The 21,262-nt window shown below is 44.4% G+C and overlaps 1 protein-coding gene and 1 long non-coding RNA gene across 3 annotated transcripts in view; one reads left to right on the forward strand and one right to left on the reverse strand.

The window, feature by feature from the left end:
- LOC146520913 (uncharacterized) overlaps positions 1-21,262 on the forward strand; it is a 214,401-nt gene that overhangs the window by 138,360 nt on the left and 54,779 nt on the right. The gene's annotated exons all lie outside the window — the stretch shown is intronic.
- On the reverse strand, positions 3,457-7,241 carry LOC146520917 (single-strand DNA endonuclease ASTE1-like). 2 transcript variants are annotated; one of them, XR_014873132.1, is made up of 5 exons: positions 5,889-7,241; positions 5,609-5,807; positions 5,249-5,411; positions 4,382-5,168; positions 3,459-4,113 (listed from the first exon to the last, which is right to left on the reverse strand). XR_014873132.1 is itself a non-coding variant. In XM_085154404.1 (4 exons), the coding sequence occupies exons 1-4, from the start codon at positions 7,089-7,091 to the stop codon at positions 5,006-5,008; spliced, it is 1,728 nt and encodes a 575-aa protein (XP_085010530.1). In that variant the 5' UTR covers positions 7,092-7,241; the 3' UTR covers positions 3,457-5,005. The 2 variants fall into 2 exon arrangements, 1 of the variants encoding a protein (XP_085010530.1); XM_085154404.1 differs by having other exon boundaries at positions 3,457-5,168.

Genomic DNA, 21,262 nt, shown 5'->3' on the forward strand with positions numbered 1-21,262 from the left:
CTTCTTTCTTCTTATGTGATGAGAAAGAGATTATTTTACCTCTCATCACAGCTTTCTTTGCTTCCCAGAGGACAGATGCTGATGTTCCAGGAATGTCATTAAAGCCTAAATATAGAGTCCATTCTTTTTTAAAGTATTTAATAAACTCTTCATCTTTGAGCAGTGATGTATTAAATCTCCAGTTTTTACTTGGCATAGTATTATTCTTGTGTATTAGTGTTAAAGATACAGGAGCATGATCGCTGACAGCTATAGGATGAATCTCAGTGTCTGAAATGTCGCTCAGCAGTGAGCTGCTGACCAAAAAATAATCCAGACGAGAGTAGGAGTGATGAACATGTGAGAAAAAAGTATATTCCTTACTGGTGGGGTGAAGGGAGCGCCATGCATCGCAAAGACCAAAGTCGCTCATATACTGTTTGATTATATTTGTGGATTGCCAATTACGCTGAGTTCCTGTTGTGTTGAGCCTATCCATTTCTTCATTTGGTCCCAGGTTGAGGCCTCCCCCAAGAACAATTGTGCAATCTAGGTCTTCAGAGAGTGCACTAAAAAAACCGTGGAAGAATGAGGGGTCATCAACATTTGGACCATATATACTTACAATGCATAGCTTTTGGTTAAGTATAGATAGTTTGACGATTAGGAATCTGCTCTCTGGATCTATAACTGTATCGAGTACTGTGAAATTAATATTTTTATGTATTAAAATTGCTACTCCCCTTTGTCTAGAATTATAACAAGCTGAGAACACATTAGGAAACTCAGGTGTTTTAAGTTTATTCAAACCTGTGACAGGCATGTGGGTTTCTTGTAATAAAACAACGTCTGCCAGTAATTTTTTAAGTTGGTTAAGTATTTTTAACCTTTTTTCCCTAGAGCCAGCTCCATGCACATTTAGCGTGTCCATAGTTGTGTGTTTGTGGCTACTGATGTACGCTGTGTGTCTCGCTTAGACTGGTGAGGAAAATGGAAACACATCATTTTTTTTTTTTTTTGTAAGTAAAGAGAAGAAAATGCGCGCTGAGAAGCTCCATAGGTCTGACTATGTGTGTGCATAATAACTAAAATAAGCAAATGTGTGCGTGTGTCCTATATCTGTGTGCGCTGTGTGGCTGTTGTAAATGTGATGCCTTTAAACGCATGTGTGTGCGTGATCGTGCAGAGTGAGCATGTAGAAATAGACAGTGTCGTTTGTGGATGGATAGGGAAACAGGTGATCGACATAGTAATAGAAAAGAGAAGCAAAGAAACCAAAGAGCAAGGAGTGACAAGAGAGAGAGAGGGAAAAAGAAATAAAAATGGAAACATTGGCGGAGAGTGACGGTGACGTTATACTAAATTAGCAAACTGATATTACATAGTTAAGCAAAAGTTAATACAAGAGAGTGTGAGTGAAGAGAATAGTGTAGCAGATTCTTATCTGGTGTGCGGTCAATACAGCCATGGAGTGGTGCCAGGGTTGCGGTAGAGCTGTCCGTCCACGTAGAGCCGGTCCATGGCGATGACAGCCCGGGAGCATTTCTGGATAAAACTACGTAAGACTGGGAAGAGGACCCTGCGTCGTTCCAGGATCTCTCTGGGGAACTGGTCGTTCACACTAAAATCCGTTCCTTTCAGCTCTCTGTCGCGACTCTTCACCTGCTCCTTCTGCTTGAAGTGGCCAAATTTGGCTACAATAGGACGTGGTCTCCCGCTTCCTGTCTTCGGAGCCCTGATGCGATGCACTCTTTCGAACCCTATGTTTTTCACCGTGTCCTCCGGCAGCTTCAGGTGGGTTTTGTTTCCGGGTCCTCTCCGGCAGACTCTGGAATACCAGAAAACACAAGATTATCTCTCATGCTACGGGCTTGTAAATCCATAATGGTCTCTTTTATTTTTTTATTTTCTATGTTTAATTGGGTCACATTTTCGGTTAGAGATTTGACCGAGTCCCGTAGCGTGGCCTTTTCCGCAGCAAGTGTTTCGCAGCTTCATCCACGCCGCCTGCAGCAGCTGCAGCTTCATCCACGCCGCCTGCAGCAGCTTCCGCTTCAACTTTTGCTTCACCTGGTCCAGCTTCAGCCTCGCCTGTAGCAGCCTCTTCTGCTTCTGCGTCGGCCTCGCCTGGTCCAGCCTCTTCTGCTTCAGCTTCGGCTTCGCCTGGTCCAACCTCTGCATCAGCTTCAGCCTCTGCCTCGTCTGGCCCAGCCTCTGCCTCACCTGGTGCTGCGGGGGCCACGCCGTCTTCAGGTCCCCAACTGCCACCTCAGCGTCCCCGGCCACTTTCCAGGCCTTTGGTCGGACGTCATCGCCGTCGAGGGCGGCCCCCTGAATGGGGCAGTCGCCGCCACAGCCTTTGGCGTGGCCAGCCTCCGGACCTGTTTTTTCACCGCTGCTTTTCGCACAGTCGGCCCCCGGAACTGTTTGCCCGCCGTTGCCGTCCGCACGGTCGGTCCCCGGAACTTTTTGGGGACTCATGGTAGATTTGTTTTTGTTTTGTCGGTTTTCCTGGACTTTTGCTCCTTGTCTTTTGGTTGTTCCTCCCAGCTGTGTTCCCCTTCTGTCTCTAATTCCTTGATGACTCCCTCAGTGTATTTAAGCCCAGTGTGTCTTTGTGTCAGTGTCGCGTTGTTAACGTCTTCTACCCTCACTCCCTCTGTGTGTTCTGTTTGCCAGCCTGCCAACCTGTCTAGTTATTCGGTACTCCCTGTTTAGTTAGTGTTTTTCTGTTCTGCTTCATCCCAGCAATAAAGCTGTGTATTTTGAGTTTCTTCCGCTTCCTTGAGTCCTGCATTTTGGGTCCTCTCCTCCTGCCTGCCTACACACAGACATGACAATTTGTCAGGTTGTATTTAAAAATGAGAATGTTATTTTCCTTCAATAACATTTTCTATTGTCACAAATAATCAAAATATTTTTGTATTGTGTCTCTTTTCCACAGTTTTTCTTCTGGTTTATTTGACAGCACATCTGTGATAGAACTGAAAACAAAACAATTTTTACTGCACACACCTGCACAATCACTTAATCTGTGACATGTTGTTCGGTTACTGACAAATTTTCACAACCAGCAGTGATATTTGTCCAATGTAACATGTTTCTCTGTCAGATGAACCACACTGCTCTCTCTTTCAAGTTCCTGTCAGTAGCCTTGCTGCAGATAATCAATAACCTGACTCATGAAGACTAGAAAATGAAAACTTATTCGTTGCAATAGCTGTGTTCTTCCACAAGGCAGAGCTTCCACACTGAAGGGAAAACAGTTCAGTTTTTTACTAAAAACACATAACTGAGACGAAAGTGAGTGGCTGTCAGGACTCCTGTCTGAGATTCTGTTTACTTTTAACCAGGAAAACTGAGATGACGGGAAAACGTCAGCACCGACAAACAGACACACACACACACACACACACACACACTACTTTATTCTTCACCTCCAGCTTCATCTGGATAGTTCACATGGAACAAGATCAAACTGTCTTGTTAGTGATTATTAATGTGTAACTTTATTCAAAAACATTTTACAAAGTGCTCTAAAAGATTAGAAAAAAACTGAACACTAAATTCAAATCACAGAGAAACAGTTTCAGTTGATTTGTGAAGTTATTTGATTGTAATAGTCATTTGGCCCAAACGTCAGATTATATACAGACAATACATATATAGTACCCAATGTACATTATCGTACTAACCTAAATCACTAAACACCCTAAAGTTATACTAGAAATTCTAACATAAAATACTACTCCAATATATGAAGTCAGTGAGAACTAGAAATAATAGCACTTCGATTACAAGTTTTGAAAAATCCTTGCAACACACAATCCTTGCGTCCGTTTGAATACAGAGAAAGGTGTTAACATTTTTAAAGAGCTTTCAATATTATTCCAGATTTGTGGGCCTCTACATGGTCACACTGTAGACACAAAATAATAAAAAGAAGGTGAAATTGAGGTGTTTCCTGCATGTGGACGTCTTATGGCCTGAGCTCTTATTGGCTGTTGTGCATGTGCATTATACATGACTTCCTGTGCAGACAATGTGGGGTTAATGAACACCGGCTACTAATGTCTGCCTCATTTTCCCTGATAAATTCTTCTCTCCTCTCTCAGCTGCTCATTAAACACCTGACTGGAATCCATGTTCCTGCTTTCTTCAGATTCCTGCTGCTCATTAGCTAAATTTGATTCGGTTCAGTTCAACTACTGATTAAAACAACGTAAAACCACACCGACAGCTCTTTATTTCACTATTTTTCTTTTTCTTTTCTACTTCCTGTATTTAATTTAGAAGTAGGATTGTGTTTTATTTGTGCATTAATTTTAGTTTCTAAAATGTTATCATCTTTACCCAAAGACAAAAGGAGGGAGGAGGAGAGGAAGCCATCAATGTCTTAAACTGCGTCACTCATTTCTTTGTGTTCTTAACTTCTACTGTAAAAATAATATATTCAGTAAACCACATTTAGCTGTTTTGGCTCTTTGGTGTTATGGAGTCACAGCCTCTGTGAGGACAGGGTTTTGGGAGTAGGTGACAGGGCGAGGGGCTGTTCAGAGTTGCATGTAAGCCCTTAACTCTATTTTCTGGTTTTAATTCTGGATAAATTTATCCAGATGTCTAGAAAGGAGATGGCATCCATTCCAAAGTGGGATGGATGCCATCTTCCTCAATAAGACCAGGGTTTTCCCTGAAGATTTGCCAGTTATCTAAAAATACCACCTTGTTTTCTGAACACCACTCAGATAGCCTCAAAGTCTCATTGGGGAGGGGACCAGAGAAAACTACAGTATCTGACATTGTTCTGGCAAAGTTAAAAACAGATGCAATACTAATTTTAGTGACCTCCAATTGCTGTAACTGGATATCATTGCTGCCAATGTGAATTACAATCCTTCCAAATCTACGTTGAGCCAACAGTCTCAGATTAGCCTCAGCGTCAGGTGCTGTTGCTCCTGGAATGCATTTGATCATAGTTCCTGGAGCTGCACATTTCTGAGTGCAGAGTTACCAATAACACCAGTTGTTAACATTCTTCCTCACTTGAGGACCCCTCCTCAGTAGTTGTTGGATTAAGAATGGTCTTTAAATTTTTATATATTTCCTTCTTTTGTCCATTCAGTGTTTTCTGTAGTTGTTTAATCGTGTCTTCATCTGCCAGCCGATGAAGGAGAGGTCCACAGTAAAGTCTGACAAAGCAGAAAATCACAGTTAAAGTTAATGAAGTGGGTTAAACATCTGTGGAGCACATCATTAGTCTGGTGTTTACCGTGCACACTGAGGTTCTGGTAGAGGTGAACACAGCAGCTGGTTCAGGTGGAGGCTCTGCCTCATGCAGCACTGCCATTGGCTGAAAGCATGAGCCACACGTGGCTGCCAGTTACGCACAACTTCATCCTTTAAAGCTTTCATCTTCCTCTCAAACTCGTCCTCTACAGACAAAATAAGACAACGTTTTGGTGCCAAAGAACCACAGACCAGCAGCAGTTTCTCTTCTTGTTCAGACTGATGTGGAAGCATCAGTGGTGCTGTTGTCACACAAATTCTGTTTACAGGAAATCTGACTGCTTCTTACACCAATAAATGCATTTCATTGTAGATATCCATCATGTTACCCAGTGAGACTAACCTGGACCATCGGGCTCACACACAAACCACAGCAGGAGAGCGTGGAGGCAGTTTACAGTTTCAGGCTTTGGGTGGTGTTGTAGCTTCTTAAACCAGAAAACAGTCACACAGACTGGCAGCTTCAGCTGATCGGGGATGTTTTCTGATGTCTGAACCTGCAGAGCTTCTTCAAACACCCTGCGACGTGAATGCTCAGGAGCCTGCACAGATAAGATATCACACAGATAAGTGTAGTAATTAAAGTAGTAATTAAACACATATTTAATGATTAACCTCAGTACCTTATGCAGGCACTGTAGTTTCAGTTGTTTCTGTTCATCACTGCTGGCAAGTATTGATGGGACACGGTAGTCTTTGATCTCTTCTCCATCCCTGCCATATTCAGTAATCTCACCTCCTGTTAACAGTCCATAGAAGTACTGTCTGATGCGGTAAGCAGCTGTGTAACTACTACTCTGTGAAAAGTCCTCCACAAGTGGGGTCAGCAGAATTGTCTTCCAATCCACAACACTTGTGACAAAAGTGGTGAGTTCTCCACGCTCAACTTTTTCACACACCCATGGTGGCAACTTAGAACTTGTTTTTTCTGGTTTAACAAATTTTTTAATGGCGAGTTTGAATGTTTGGTTCTCTTTTTTACCAACATGATTTAAAGCTTCACTCAGAGCACGTTCTCTCTTCTGTGAATCATTCAGGCCATCCAGGTTCAATTTACTTAAAAAGCCGAGCATACCATCCAGTCTTTTAAAGCTGTTCTCACCAGGTGAAGAGGATTCCATTGCAAAAGCACCATTGTCTTCTAATCTTGAATAATCATTTCCTGCTATTGAAGCAAAGACTGGCATGAGAGCAGGGTCTAATTTAAAATGCTCACAAAACTTTGAACGTGTGTAGATCTTAGCAGGAATTTTTCCATCCTCTTCTTTTTTCCACTCAAAGTTGTCGAGATTAAGGAAACCTTTGTGCACATCAAAGATGTAAAAATCTTTGTCAATAGACAGCACAGCACATTGTTCCTGATTTGCCTGGGAAACAACCTCAGGGTCTGCCTCTCCTAAACACACTTTAAACTCTATGCCTTTTTCCCTTAAGATTTCTATGAAGACATCTTTGACCAGAGGTGGTAAGACGCTATGTGCCTCTGGTAAAGTGCCGTCAGGCTCTGTCTCTGCTACTGTCTTTGCTTTTTTCAGTTTATATTTTAGACGAGACACATTGTTTTCATGCTTCTCGGGCCCTGAGCCACCATCCAGGATGACGTACGGATTGACTTCACAGTCCTGCAGAGTCTTAAAGAACTTGCAGACCTCATGTTTGAATCCAGGATAATCCCCTCCACAGCGCTGGTCCAGCTTTGGATCGGATGTATAATACAAAGAATAGTACAGAGCATTACCATCAATGATGAGACTTGTTTTTTCTACCTTAACTTCTTTGCAGAGACACAAAACATCCATCATTTTCTTTAATGTTGAAACCTCCATGATTCCTTAAAGTGTGGATGAAGATGAGCGGTGGTTATTGTGATAATGCCTTTCTGTCTGCGGATATTTGTACACCTACTAGAGTCCACACCCACACCGACACAGCAGGTCAAAACTGTTTTGACTAATTTAACATACCTAACTTACTCTTTTGGTTTCATTTCTTTATTCTTCATGTTGTGATTTTCTGTTTCATTTCACTTTGTGGAGCAAAATCAAATGTGTTTCATCAACTTTCCAGCTTTTAATAATGCAAAGGTACTTGTGTCCATCACAAAGGCTCAACTCTGCAATGAACTGGAAACTGCTGCAACTCAAGCATCACCATCCACAGTGAAGCCAGTGTTATATAACCATGGACTGTGAGCATGCTGACTAAGAAAGAAGCAACTGTTCCAAAATCGACATCTTGAAGCCCGAGTGAAAGTCGCAGCTCCTCGTCATGGATGAGTGAAATGTCTTTTGGAGAAAGATTAAATGTGTCATGGAGAGTGGAATGAGAGGACTCAGGTGCGAGACTCCTTGCGAAGTGATGGTGAATTTATTTACAGTGAAAAAACGGCAACAGTTCGACTCCGTAATCCAAAAGAGCAGTGAAGTGACAAGGTGACTTCTCCCAGCGGTGACAGTGCAATATGAACACCGGTGTACCACAAGGCTGTGTGATGAGCCCTTTACTCCCTCTTCACCCACGACTGCAGACCTGCCGATGGTTCTAACATTCATTCATTAACATCTACATTAAGGGGACGGCTGTGGAGCGTGTGAGCAACTTCAAGTTCCTGGGAGTCCACATCTCCGAGGATCTCATCTGGACCAACTGCTCCAAGCTGGTCAAGAAGGCTCACCAGCGCCTCTTCTTCTTGAGGTCATTTGTCATAACATAATTGGTGATATAGGTTACAAGCAAGTCTGGCGCTGAACAGAAATTGTCGCGCTATGCTCCTTTGTTTATTGTGCATAAATAGTGAATTGTCCTGACACAATATTGCGTTTCGCTTCTGTTATTACCATGGTACATTGACAAAAACATATACTTTTATTCACAGGGTAAAACAGGTTTTTTGTGTCACTAATTGCCCAGTACGATTACAGCATACAGTATTATTGTCACTGCTACGTTTCTGTAACGAACCAGAAATTATTTCCACTGCTAATTAATTACCGTTGAGCTCAAAGGTCCTATTAATAAACGGTTAACAAATGTGTATTTATGAAGACGATTTGTGAGACTGGTAAACTTACCTTTGTTCGTATGATGGTCTGTCGTTCTACACGGTGCATTTCAAGGTCCTGTACCCATCCGTCGGTAAACTGTACCCGGGCTTGTTGCAGTGACCTGAATTTACTAAACTTCATGAGTGTATGCAATCACTCCAAGAACCGTATGATTATAAATATGAGCGTGGTGAAAGTTGGGCAGCACGCTAACGTCTTTTGTCCACTCTGTGTGCTCGTAAGGGTCTAACCCTTTCACTCCTTTGATTTTTTCCTCGTATCTTTTCTTTGACTTTTCATCAAGTCTGTCTTTGTACGGACCGGCATTGTTCTCCTTCGTTTTGTACATAACTTTTTGGGGGGCAAAGAAAAAGGTATTGGAACGGGAGAATGAACGTTTTGCGGTGCTGCAAATGCTTGCGTTTGATGCATTGCTTTGATTGTTTTGCCACCAGTGCCCGGCATGCAATGCGCGAAAGTCATGTGGTCTGTCAATCTCTATAGGGCTTTGGAGCGTGATGTCACAGGAGGGGGGCCACGCCCCCTCCCGCCTGTGACAGTAAGCCAAACAAAGCACACGGAAGCAACAGCTATGGTTCGTACGTGCTGTGTTGTCGGTTGCAACAGCAGATCACATGATAGGGAAGGCAAGAAGCTGGAAAATTGGCTCTCTTTTCATTATGTCTGTGAAGGTTCTCAGTCATCCAGGTCATCGTAGTCAAAGGAGCTTGCAAAGAAAAGCGAAGTGGAATCCTTCACTGCGCACATCAACGCTGTGGATAAAAACATCAAGTTCACCAGGGAAGACACGAAGGATGACTGTTTGCCTTTCCTGGACTGCGCTGTGCACATTGAAGAGAATGGCAACCTCAACATCGAAGTTTACCGGAAGCCCACACACACGGACCAGTACCTCCTGTTTGACTCCCATCACCCTCTGGAACACAAACTTGGAGTAATTAGGACCCTACACCACCGGGCAGAACATGTTCCCTCTAAGCCTGAAGGGAAAAAGAAGGAACACACACATGTAAAGGAAGCACTCAAAACGTGCGGCTATCCTAAATGGGCGTTTTTAAAGTCAGCAAAGAGGCACAGAAAAGAAGATCAGACACCAGCGAGGGAGGATAAGAAGGACAGGCGCAACAACATTGTCATCCCCTATGTAGCCGGTGTATCAGAGAAACTCAGGAGGGTTTTCTCCAAGCATGACATCCCGGTGTACTTCAGACCCAGCAACACACTCAGACAAAAACTGGTTCACCCGAAAGACAAAACGCCAAAACACAGACTTAACAATGTGGTGTATGCCGTACAGTGCAGCGAGGAATGCCCAGACCTCTACATTGGAGAGACCAAACAGCCACTTCACAAGCGCATGGCACAACACAGAAGAGCCACCTCCACAGGACAAGATTCAGCTGTCCATCTGCATCTTAAGGATAAAGGTCACTCTTTTGAGGATGCCAATGTTCACATTTTGGACAGGGAGGACAGATGGTTTGAAAGAGGAGTGAAAGAAGCCATCTATGTCCACTGTGAGCGACCATCTTTGAACAGAGGCGGTGGTTTACGACACCAACTCTCTGCCATCTATAATCCAGTTTTGAGATCCCTTCCCAGACGCCTTAAGGCCCACTCACACCCTGGGCCATCTGACCTCAGGAATTCGCATGATAAGGTGGGGCCAGGTTTCACAATGAACTCACCTGAAACTCTGGCTGATTGGGACCCACACCCAGTTCCACACCTTGGCTCAGGCGATTAGAGGATCATCAGGGGGTCCTTTTGTCCCTCTGTGGGGGGACACTCCCACCAGGGTTATATCTGGGACTCTCCACCATTTGACCTTAGAACTGAAGAAGCTTCTCGGATGAGAGGTGAAACGTCTTCAAGTAACTTAAAGAAGTCCAGACGCTTTTCTTTGCAAGCTCCTTTGACTCTCTTTTCATTGTTTCCTCTCCTGGAGGCAACGGGAGGGATCTCATGTATCCGATATTACTAAACGAAGACGTCAGGCTTGGATTGCAGCGGTCAGCCGAGCGCATATCGAGTTCTCTGCCATCCCAAAACGAGAGCAATTGCCCACCTGAGAATTCATGTTGAGCGAGTAATAGTAGTTTGCGTAACAAGTTCAAAATGCTACACACTACAATGCCAATCCGATTACTCATATCATGTGAGGGTGAAGACATAACACTGCTTGATAAGATTGTTAAGGTGTGCTGTGTTTTGGTGAATATGTGCCCCAGTGTGGTTGTCAAACCAGGGCCAAATGAAACTTGCTCTTGTTGAATATTCATAAAACTGCTGTGTTGCATGCACAGTTCATTGTAAATAATTGTACTTTCTGTAAAGTGGTTTCAATAAAACAGAAAAGAAAATTACAGTGGGGCAAAAAAGTATTTAGTCAGCCACCGATTGTGCAAGTTCCCCCACTTAAAATGATAACAGAGGTCAGTAATTTGCACCAGAGGTACACTTCAACTGTGAGAGACAGAATGTGAAAAAAAAAATCCATGAATTCACATGGTAGGATTTGTAAAGAATTTATTCGTAAATCAGGGTGGAAAATAAGTATTTGGTCACCTCAAACAAGGAAAATCCCTGGCTCTCACAGACCTGTAACATCTTCTGTAAGAAGCTTTTCTGTCCCCCACTCGTTACCTGTATGAATGGCACCTGTTTGACCTCATCATCTGTATAAAAGACACCTGTCCACAGCCTCAACCAGTCAGACTCCAAACTCCGCCATGGCCAAGACCAAAGAGCTTTCGAAGGACACCAGGAAAAGAATTGTAGACCTGCACCAGACTGGGAAGAGTGAATGTACAATAGGCAAGCAGCTTGGTGTGAAAAAATCAACTGTGGGAGCAATCATCAGAAAATGGAAGACATACAAGACCACTGATAATCTCCCTCGATCTGGGGCTCCACGCAAGATCTCATCCCGTGGGGTCAAAATGATCATGAGAACGGTGAGCAAAGATCCCAGAACCACACGGGGGGACCTGGTGAATGACCTGCAGAGAGCTGGGACCAAAGTAACAAAGGTCACCATCAGTAACACACTACAACGGCAGGGAATCAAATCCCGCAGTGCCAGACGTGTTCCGCTGCTGAAACCAGTGCATGTCCAGGCCCGTCTGAAGTTTGCCAGAGAGCACATGGATGATACAGCAGAGGATTGGGAGAATGTCATGTGGTCAGATGAAACCAAAGTAGAACTTTTTGGTATAAACTCAACTCGTCGTGTTTGGAGGAAGAAGAATACTGAGTTGCATCCCAAGAACACCATACCTACTGTGAAGCATGGGGGTGGAAACATCATGCTATGGGGCTGTTTTTCTGCCAAGGGGACAGGACGACTGATCCGTGTTAAGGACAGAATGAATGGGGCCAAGTATCGTGAGATTTTGAGCCAAAACCTCCTTCCATCAGTGAGAACTTTGAAGATGAAACGAGGCTGGGTCTTCCAACATGACAATGATCCAAAACACACCGCCCGGGCAACAAAGGAGTGGCTCCGTAAGAAGCATTTGAAAGTCCTGGAGTGGCCTAGCCAGTCTCCAGACCTCAACCCCATAGAAAATCTGTGGCGGGAGTTGAAAGTCCGTGTTGCTCGGCGACAGCCCCAAAACATCACTGCTCTTGAGAAGATCTGCATGGAGGAATGGGCCAAAATACCAGCTACTGTGTGTGCAAACCTGGTAAAGACCTATAGTAAACGTTTGACCTCTGTTATTGCCAACAAAGGTTATGTTACAAAGTATTGAGTTGTATTTTTGTTATTGACCAAATACTTATTTTCCACCCTGATTTACGAATAAATTCTTTACAAATCCTACCATGTGAATTCATGGATTTTTTTTTCACATTCTGTCTCTCACAGTTGAAGTGTACCTGTGGTGCAAATTACTGACCTCTGTCATCATTTTAAGTGGGAGAACTTGCACAATCGGTGGCTGACTAAATACTTTTTTGCCCCACTGTATGTTGTTTTTTTTTTAAATTCAAGATCTGTTCACATGTACTTAGCAAGTATGCAAACTATTTACATGGCAACGCACAGCTGGCATCAATCGTGAATTGTTCATCTAGAGCAATTTTTGGGGGCAGCTGCTGAGAAGAAGTCCATGTTATGTGCAACCTCTGGCTGTATCTTGGTCATATGGTCAACATACTCACAACGTGGAGGCTTAAAAACGGCCAAATCTTGTACCCAACCGTTTGTGAATTAGATATGCACCTCCAGGGATTTATAATCACGAAAATGATTACCCCTATGCGCTGACTCCACAAACAAGGTACGCGAAGATATCGGGATAGGACATCGGCGGTAGGCTGTCTGGGTTCCACTCCACTGCCTTTTTTCATACGGGTCCACATTACCGATGCACGCTATTTTTTCAAAGTACTGTCTCTTGGCGTCTGGGTGCAATCGGTCGCGATACAGCCCTTTGTCTTTTGCGCTGATTTTAAGCAGGGTTCTGGCAGTCCCGCTTCCAACACTCCAACACTGTGTGTTTGTTTTGATTTGTTGCCTCCTGACATGGCGCCGTGATCCCACAATGCACTGCGGCGTGACGTCAACTCCAAAGCCCCATCGGTACATATCAGCTGCTTCCCAAGTTCCACAGGCTAACTAAGCCCAATAGGACTCCTTCTTCAGCTTGGTGGCTCCCCTCAGCTCTGGTGTCCACCATTTGGTTCGGGGGCAACTCCAGACTGAGACAGAGTCCAGCCTCTCTCCAGGAGGCTGATTCCTAAGCCCAAGCCATGTGTTGAGGTGAGCCTGACTATATCTAGCCGGTACCTGTGTGAGCAGCAAAATAATCTCTGAGGTCTAAAAGTCAAATCAGTAGAGATGGTAAATGGTAAATGGCCTGTATTTGTGTAGCGCTTTTCTAGTCCCTAAGGACCCCAAAGCACTTTACACAATCAGTCACCCACACATTCACACACTGGTGATGGCAGCTACATTGTAGCCACAGCTGCCCTGGGGCGCACTGACAGAGGCGAAGCTGCCGAACACTGGCGCCACCGGGCCCTCTGACCAAGATGAACAAGTGAGTCACATCTGAACACAGAGACACACACAGGGAAATAAAATACAAATTTAATGTAAATGAAAGAGGAAGAAAACAGAGAAATGTTCCAGTGTCCAGTCAAATGAACTGATGAGCCCCTCCCACCTGTGCTGCTGGGTCTGCTCTGTTCCTTCTTCTGTTCTCATGAATAAATGGAAGTTGTTGTTAAAGGACAGCATGAAGAGTCTGAATCAGACTGCTTCTTGCTCTGCAGGTCCTCACCTCTGCTAAACAGGAGACCACAAGGTCTCATACAGACTTTGACCTGATCACCTGTGATGTAATCCTTGTTAAAGTGGTTCTGATCTTTACACCTGAACATCTCCAACAAACCCGCTTCACTGAGTGTCTGATGTAGAAGGACATTAAAATATTATCAATTTATTATAAAGAGATGTTGCTATTAATGGTGAACAAGTGACTGATTAATGTTCTTTTGTGCTTTTGACTGTGTGTTGTGTGGTGATGTTAAACTTTACATGAGTAACTCAAATAACATCGTTAAGTGAGTTTCATTCAGCTGCACATTATGACTCAAGTAAAATTCTCACATGCAGATATATGAATGCCAAATTCTTAAGAACAAACTGAGTTTATCTGATTGTTTCCACTTAAAGAAAGATCACTGATCAATGTCTGATGGCTGTAAAGTTTGGTACACATCCATAGAAAATGCTCATCACAGTAACACCAACAACAAGCTCCACTCTACAACTGGACACTAAACATGGACACACAAGTGAGCTGCTTCTTGGAAGGACGCGGGACTCCACCTGAAGGTGGACAGGTGGGAGGGACTCAGCAGACTAGCACTGAGCTTCATTTTACTGTAAATTATTTACTGTCATTATTTTGTAAAAAAAAAAAAAAGTCCTTTTAGAGCAGGTATACTCATAACTCTGTTTAAGGCTACGTCCACACTAATGAAAACTCACATTTAAATGATTGCAGCTGCGACAGCAAACTTCCCCTGCAGCTGAACAAACAACCCCACCCTGTCACCACATTTAAATGAAGCTCAGGTGTTGATGCTGCTTACTGATTGGATAGTTGGTTTCAGCTCTGCTATCACTCTTTACTGCACAGGTGAAGGTAAAAAGTGTGACGGGATCTTTAGACTGGAAACAGAGAAACTGTGAATGTTTGCATTGTTCATATTCCAAATAAAGCAAACAGTGTGGCAGTGTGAGAGCTTCAAAGTTTCAGGTCAAAAAGGGAATTTTACTCAATTCAATTTTATTTATATAGCGCCAAATCACAACAACAGTCGCCTCAAGGTGCTTTATATTGTGCAGAAGATCGTACAATAATAGATACCAGTGTTGGGTAAGTTACTTTAAATTAGTAACTTAGTTACATTACTAGTTACATCTATCAAAAGTAACTCAGTTACTTCAAGTTACTTGTTACTTTCAAAGTAACTAGTTACTAGGGAAAGTAACTTTGGTTTTACTCAGACTTCTCTTGTTAATGTGTTGCTACCATAACTGGATACCCAGCAAGATTGCCAGTCTTCTAGCTTGCTTACTTGCCACAGTGCACTGTGCCACCTACCAATAGAAAGGAAAAGATAATGTGCATATTTCCACGAGAGAAATCCCACGCCTGGACCGTCATTGACTGCTGCCATGATTCTAGCCTACGTCACAGCGTCATGTGCGCCTTTTACATCCAACACAAAAACTGCAGTCGTGGTGCTTTGATTGTACTCAGAACTCTGAAATTCTGCCTTCTGAATAGGAAGATGTAGGTAACACCAGACTGCAGATGAGCTGCATACAGGGCTGGACTGGGACAAGAAATCGGCCCGGGCCTTTTGACTAGAGACCGGCCCACCATTATAGGAAAAATCATGAAGCCTTTGAATGAAAACAAACGCTGTTGTGACAGTGATGTTCACTGTTCTGATGGTATATATGTATCAATCTATCAATCGTTTGTTGTAAGACTCGGATAATTATTTTTTTAAAAGTGAGACATTTTAAATAAGAATAAGAAAGAAAAGTATTTCTTTGTGCCCCCCTCTCCCTGTTAATGCCCTACCTGCCCCCCCTGGCAACACTTTGCTAGACCCGCCCCTGCACAGTTACCAGCTGTCAGCTACTTAGAAAAGGATCCTGGTGTTATCTGTCTCTCAGAAACAGTTCATAACTTCAACTCATCCATGTCACCTAAAAGGTAAACCTGTTTCTCCATCACCTGTTCAGCTCTGATGATTCAGTAAGGACATCTCCTGGTTTCATGTTCATGTTTCCCTCTCACCACATATCCAAACCATCATGACCAGCAGCTTTACAGCTGTGGCTCCAGCAAACATCAGCTGATACGAGAAATTAATATTAAATCAATTCTAACAACAGCTGATCAAGCTTAAACGTGCTGCTGTTGTTTAGCGAGACATCTGCTGGTTTCCTCTTTCTGGCGCAAAGTGGGCGATAAACAAACGAGAGAAAAGCCGATCAGCTGATCATTGATCAGTTTCATGATTGAAGTAGAAACAGGAGAGAGAGGGGGAGAGAATGAGAGAAGAAGAGGCAGCTGTGCAGCGTAAACACAGAATAACTCCAGCTTTGTGTCTTTTTCATTGTAGCTGAAGTCCGGGACAAACTGTTCCTTTTCACCTCAACACGAAACGCGTAATATTTTCTCTGAATACGAGACGATTCTGTTTTTTACGGGACGGTTGGAAACTCTAATAATTAACCATATGAACAAAATAAAGTTCAACATCAGTAACATAGCACCCACCCAGCTGTATAGAAACTCCGTCATGCTAGCTAGTACACAGTACGTAAAAGTCAGCATAGCGAAAATAAACTCTACCTAAACTTGGTTTATATCAGTGCGCACACTGTGTCTGAGGAGGATGTGTGGAAGTGCTTCAGGAAGGTGAACGCGCGCAAAGCTACTGGTCCGGACTGTATTCCCGGCCACGTCCTCAAGTCATGCGCGGCTCAGCTGGGTGGAATGTTTACACACATCTTCACCCTTTCCCTCTCTCTGTCTGTAGTCCCTGCCTGCTTCAAAATGGCCACCATCGTCCCTGTACCCAAATCCTCCACCATCGCCTCATTGAACGACTGGCGACCTGTAGCCCTGACCCCCATCGTGAGTAAATACTTCGAGAAGCTGATCAGGGACTTCATCTGCTCTGCACTACCCGACTCACTGGACTCTCTGCAATTTGCATACCGCCACAACAGGTCCACTGATGATGCCATAGCCCTGACACTACACACTGCCCTGTCACACCTGGAGAACAGAGACACGTATGTGAGGATGCTGTTTGTAGATTACAGCTCAGCATTCAATACCATCGTTCCCTCGAAGCTGGACAGGAAACTGCAGGATCTAGGACTGAGCAGCTCCCTCTGCAGCTGCATCCTTAACTTCCTGTCTGACAGACGCCAAGTGGTCAGACTGGGCAGCATCACCTCATCCCCCATCACACTGAACACTGGTGCTCCACAGGGGTGTGTACTGAGCCCTCTCCTGTACTCACTCTACACCCATGACTGCACTACACACATATTTTGGGGTTTATTTACAAGTTTATTTGTTGGTTAATATTTTGTTTCAAAGTTTGTTTGATGTTACTTTGTTAAATTAGTCAGGAAGAGCTGTAGGGCCATTTTGTTTCTATAAATAAAGAGACTGGTATAGGACCAGCATGCACTGGGGTGGGCCTATGTTTTTTTTGTTTTTTTTTTACCAGAGCAGGAGAAGCAGCAGGAAATAACAAAAAAAATGGATCTTGTTATTGCCAAACTGGATAAAATAAACCATAAAAACGCAACTTTCAAGTTTGGACAGTGGACTTCTTTTGCCTGCGTACAAAATAGTATCTCAGTGCAGCAGTGGCTTGTGGAGTTTTAATTGTGGCATGTTTGGTTTGTCAAACAAAAAAAAATTGCCACTACAGTCGGTAATGTGACTGTGTGACAGCTGTGGGAAAATCCACAGACTCTGTAACGCTTGGACATGTTTGAAGGAGGTTTTTCACAATAAAAGCCAAGATTCAGTTTAAATGAAACGTCGTTCACCTTGTAAGGAAACATTTTGTGGACACGATCGTTTTCTAACAAAGTTAGTCCAGTGAGAGACGCAGGAGGAGCAGAGGTCAGCTCACTGTGACAGAGGTCAAACAGATGTGACAGGACACACTGGTGTGTTTCATCTCCACACACACACAAACCACAGCAACACTCCACACTCAGCCTCCCAGTGACCGTGAGCTTACCCGTGACACCCTCTGTGGACCCTCTGTGTCATGTGATGGTGATACAGGACGTTTTCCACACCCAGCTCCACACTGAGTCCTGGCTTCAGTGGGTGAGTCCATCCAGCAGAGACGTGGAGACACAAAGAGCTGCTGGACAGTTTCAGGTGTTGAGTTCAGGTTCATGGTTGTCCACTAGAACCTGATGTAGAAGCTGCAGCGAGCACACGATGATGGGGCCGAGGAGCAGCTCTTTACTCACATCTAGTGCTTTGATGTCCTTTTGCTGCTTAATAAAGTTCAGCTTTCTTCTCCTGCAGATGCTTTGACAAGTCGTTTGCTGTCCCCATGACTCAGGACCCAACAACGTCGGTGCAGCACTGACCTGCAGCCGTCTGTCTGAAGGCCTGAAACTCCTCCCACGCTGATGTGAGCATGGTGACCTTCAGTCAGGGAAACCTGGGATTGTTTCTGTCCAGCTCAGCTGTTGGACAGTAAAGAAGTCCAGCCAACCTCCAGCAGGGAGAAAGAAAAGTGTCTGTATCATGATTGGTTTTCTCTGAGAGTAATCACAGATCCCTGCAGGGTGACTGAACACTCGCACACACTTCCAGCTGTGGCGGCGCAGTGATGGGCGCCCTGCAAACATGAATGAACCCTGTGCACTTTGTTTACATGCTGCTTTATGCTCTTTGCTCTAACTGAACTTCATATCTCCTGAGCACGACCCCGGCGCTCTCCTCCTCTTACAGGATGTGATGTGTGAGATGGGAGTGTGCCCGTGGGGATCTGTGATGTTCAAGGTCAGGACGTGTTTCAGCCTCTGCTGGCGTTGATGTCACAGAAGAGTTCAATCCTTCCTGTTTCATCGTCCTCGTCTTCTGACAGCGAGCAGAGACGTGTCTGTGATGGCGTTTGGTCGTGTCGACGTCTCGTTACGACGCGAGCGTTTCATTTGATGAACAGTCCTGATGGATTGTGATTGGTGAAACTGGAGACTAGCTCCGCCTCCCACCTCGTCCATCATCTTCCTGTGTGTTGTCCCAGTGTGTGTCTGCTTTGATGTGGACATAATGTCAAAGAGTCACTGATGCAGACGCCTCCTGTCTGTGTGGCTGCTGCTGCTCTGTCTCTAGTTTCTCTGCTTCAGCTTTGTTTTCTCAGTCTGGAGGAAATGGCTGTAATGCTCATGCCTACTTTAGGCCCCTCCCACAGGGTAGACAGAGAGACTGTGACATCATCATGTCACACAACCTATTGAGTTAAATCTTTCTTTGTCGCTGACGCCTTGGTTCTGCTCGCGCCCCTCTCGGGTTTCTGTCCTCAGCTTTTCTAGTTTCTGGATTCTGTGTGTGGAGTGTCGTCCTCTTCCTGTAGAGCGCAGCGTCACACTGATTGTACACATATACATGTTGATGGTCAGTGGGCCGGACGAGTGAAGCTCCTCTTTGTGTCAGTGCAAAGATGTTTAAGTCACTGTTGATTCCTGAGACATGTTAATATAAAGGAGCAGCTTCAGCAGCACGTCTCAGTGTTTCTACAGGACAAGGACGGCCTCTCCCAGTCACCACGGGGGGAGAGGTGGGCTTCCCCTGGACAGCTCTTCAGTCTGTCGCAGGGCGCTGTAAGACTTATTTGATATATTTAAAGTTACAGCCCAGAAACTGATGCCCTGCTTCATATTTTCCAAAGCTGTCCAATGGGCTGAAGTCTTTGGCCGATTCTGGTCCCCGGGCCTTATGTTTGACAGCCCTGCTCCAGAGGAGGCTGCCACTTTAAAAACATTTAGTGTTGCAGAGTTTTCATTGGACCTATAGGATCGTGGCCACGCCCTGTAAGCCGAGTTAAGGCAGCAGCACAGTTACACTAACAGCAGTCTGAAACTACAGGCTCAACAAACACAGTCACACAGCAGGTTTACTCTCAGTATCTGCAGCTGAAGGCAGCGTATCAGGGCTGCAGCTGGACTGTGGTTGGCTCCAGAGAAGAAGAGCAAACACATCTTCTCTTCCTCCTGAATAAATCTCAGACGCAGCAGGAAGCAGCTGCTCGACCTTCTGCACAGTTACACGACTGCTCAGGGTCACAATGTCAGCAGAGAGCAGGAAGCAGGTGTGTGCTGGACTCCTCACATATCTCACGTGAGGGTCCGTGATAATAAAATCACAGGGATCCAGGTGTGTTACAGTTTAAACAGATGAATGTAAATCAGCTCCAGATGTTTGGATCTCATCCAGTCTCAGTTTCTTTCTCTTCTACTCGCAGTTTTACACTAGTTTGTCTCCTTCTGAGAGTTCAGCTCCGCTCACAGTAGTGACAGTGATGTTAAAGCTGATCACACATCACACAGGGATTTATTATGTTGGACATTTGAGACAAAGCTGGTGTGAGTGAAGTATTAATGATGTTTAGTGAGCGTAGCATCAACATGAAGACGAGGAGGATGTGAGGAAGAATCGTGTTTCATTAAATGAACATTTAAATTTGAGTTTTCATGCTGTTTCACGCTCAGAGTGAACTTAAAAACAGAGTTCACAGGCACAAAGGTCATCAAAGGTCATCATCTGTCTGTCAGAGACAGGATCCTATATTACTGCTTACAGAGCAGCTGATGGAGGAAGAGTCAGAGAGTAAAGTTGTGTCTGAGCTTCCATAATCAACACTGATGCTCATCAGAGGAACAAAGACTCTGTGAACAACTGTGCTCCCCCCACACAGCTCTGACACACCCTCATGACAGCTGATTGGTCAGTAGGTGGGCTGGTCACACCTGCTGATCACTCACCTGTTCCAGACCAGACCTGCCCACAGATATAGATGAGAAAATACGAACTATGGATGATTATGAGCTGAGTGCAAAATCCAGGCAGGAGTGACGTGACGCTGCATCCATTAAAACAGTGAGAAAATCTCATATGCTCTTCATGCAGCTGAGTACATCAAGTGTTTAAAACAGAAGCTGTGCAGGTCTGAGATCAGCAGCTTTGTGAAACACCAAACTGAGGTCCTGTTAATGCTGATATACAGTGACACAGTTACATGAGTGATTAATCCTTTTGTTTTTTTGTCTTTAACTTTATCAATAAAGCTGCAGCTTTCACTACAGCACATGTGGTACTCTAACCTTTGTACTGTTTCCATCAGTTCATTTTGCAGTTAACATGTGAACATGTTGGATGATCTGTCTGCTGTCACTGGGTGGTGCTGAGGTCTGAATCTGAGGGCAGCTCCTGTAATCACAAAGACAACAGAACCATCAAACTCACATATAAATTTTATCCCTCAACATTGAAATAAAGCTGATTTCTTCAGTAAATTCATTCACCTGCACAGCTAAACGAACCCTGACAGCCGAGTGCTCATCTTAGCTAGCTAGGTCTCAGGAGCTAGCTAAGGACGGTAGTTACGGATTAGCTTACAAACACGTTTAACTTACCGAAACAGTGCAGCGGGGCCTCGGGTCCTTCTGTCGGGTAGTCCAGTTTACTGAAGAACACCTCAGGCTGTCAGGTTAAAACACTCGGTCGTGTTTTCGTAGCGTAAACGCTGGCCCTCCTCTCAGAGCCTACGCTCTATCTGCTATTTGCGAACAGAGATACGCAAGTTTCTCCGTGACTGCAGCTGTCAGTCAAAGCTCTTATGAT

The sequence above is a fragment of the Neolamprologus multifasciatus genome, chromosome 3, assembly GCF_963576455.1.
Source record: "Neolamprologus multifasciatus chromosome 3, fNeoMul1.2, whole genome shotgun sequence".
In the NCBI taxonomy this organism is placed as follows: Eukaryota; Metazoa; Chordata; class Actinopteri; order Cichliformes; family Cichlidae; genus Neolamprologus; species Neolamprologus multifasciatus.

Bases quoted from the DNA above. Each gene is read 5' to 3' on its own strand.
- LOC146520917 (XM_085154404.1), bottom strand. From the start codon at position 7,091: ATGGAGGTTTCAACATTAAAGAAAATGATGGATGTTTTGTGTCTCTGC. The intron at 5,808-5,888 runs GTACTGAGGTTA...TTATCTGTGCAG, and splicing joins AACTACAGTGCCTGCATAAG to GCTCCTGAGCATTCACGTCG. The intron at 5,412-5,608 runs GTTAGTCTCACT...TTTTGTCTGTAG, and splicing joins GTGTGAGCCCGATGGTCCAG to AGGACGAGTTTGAGAGGAAG.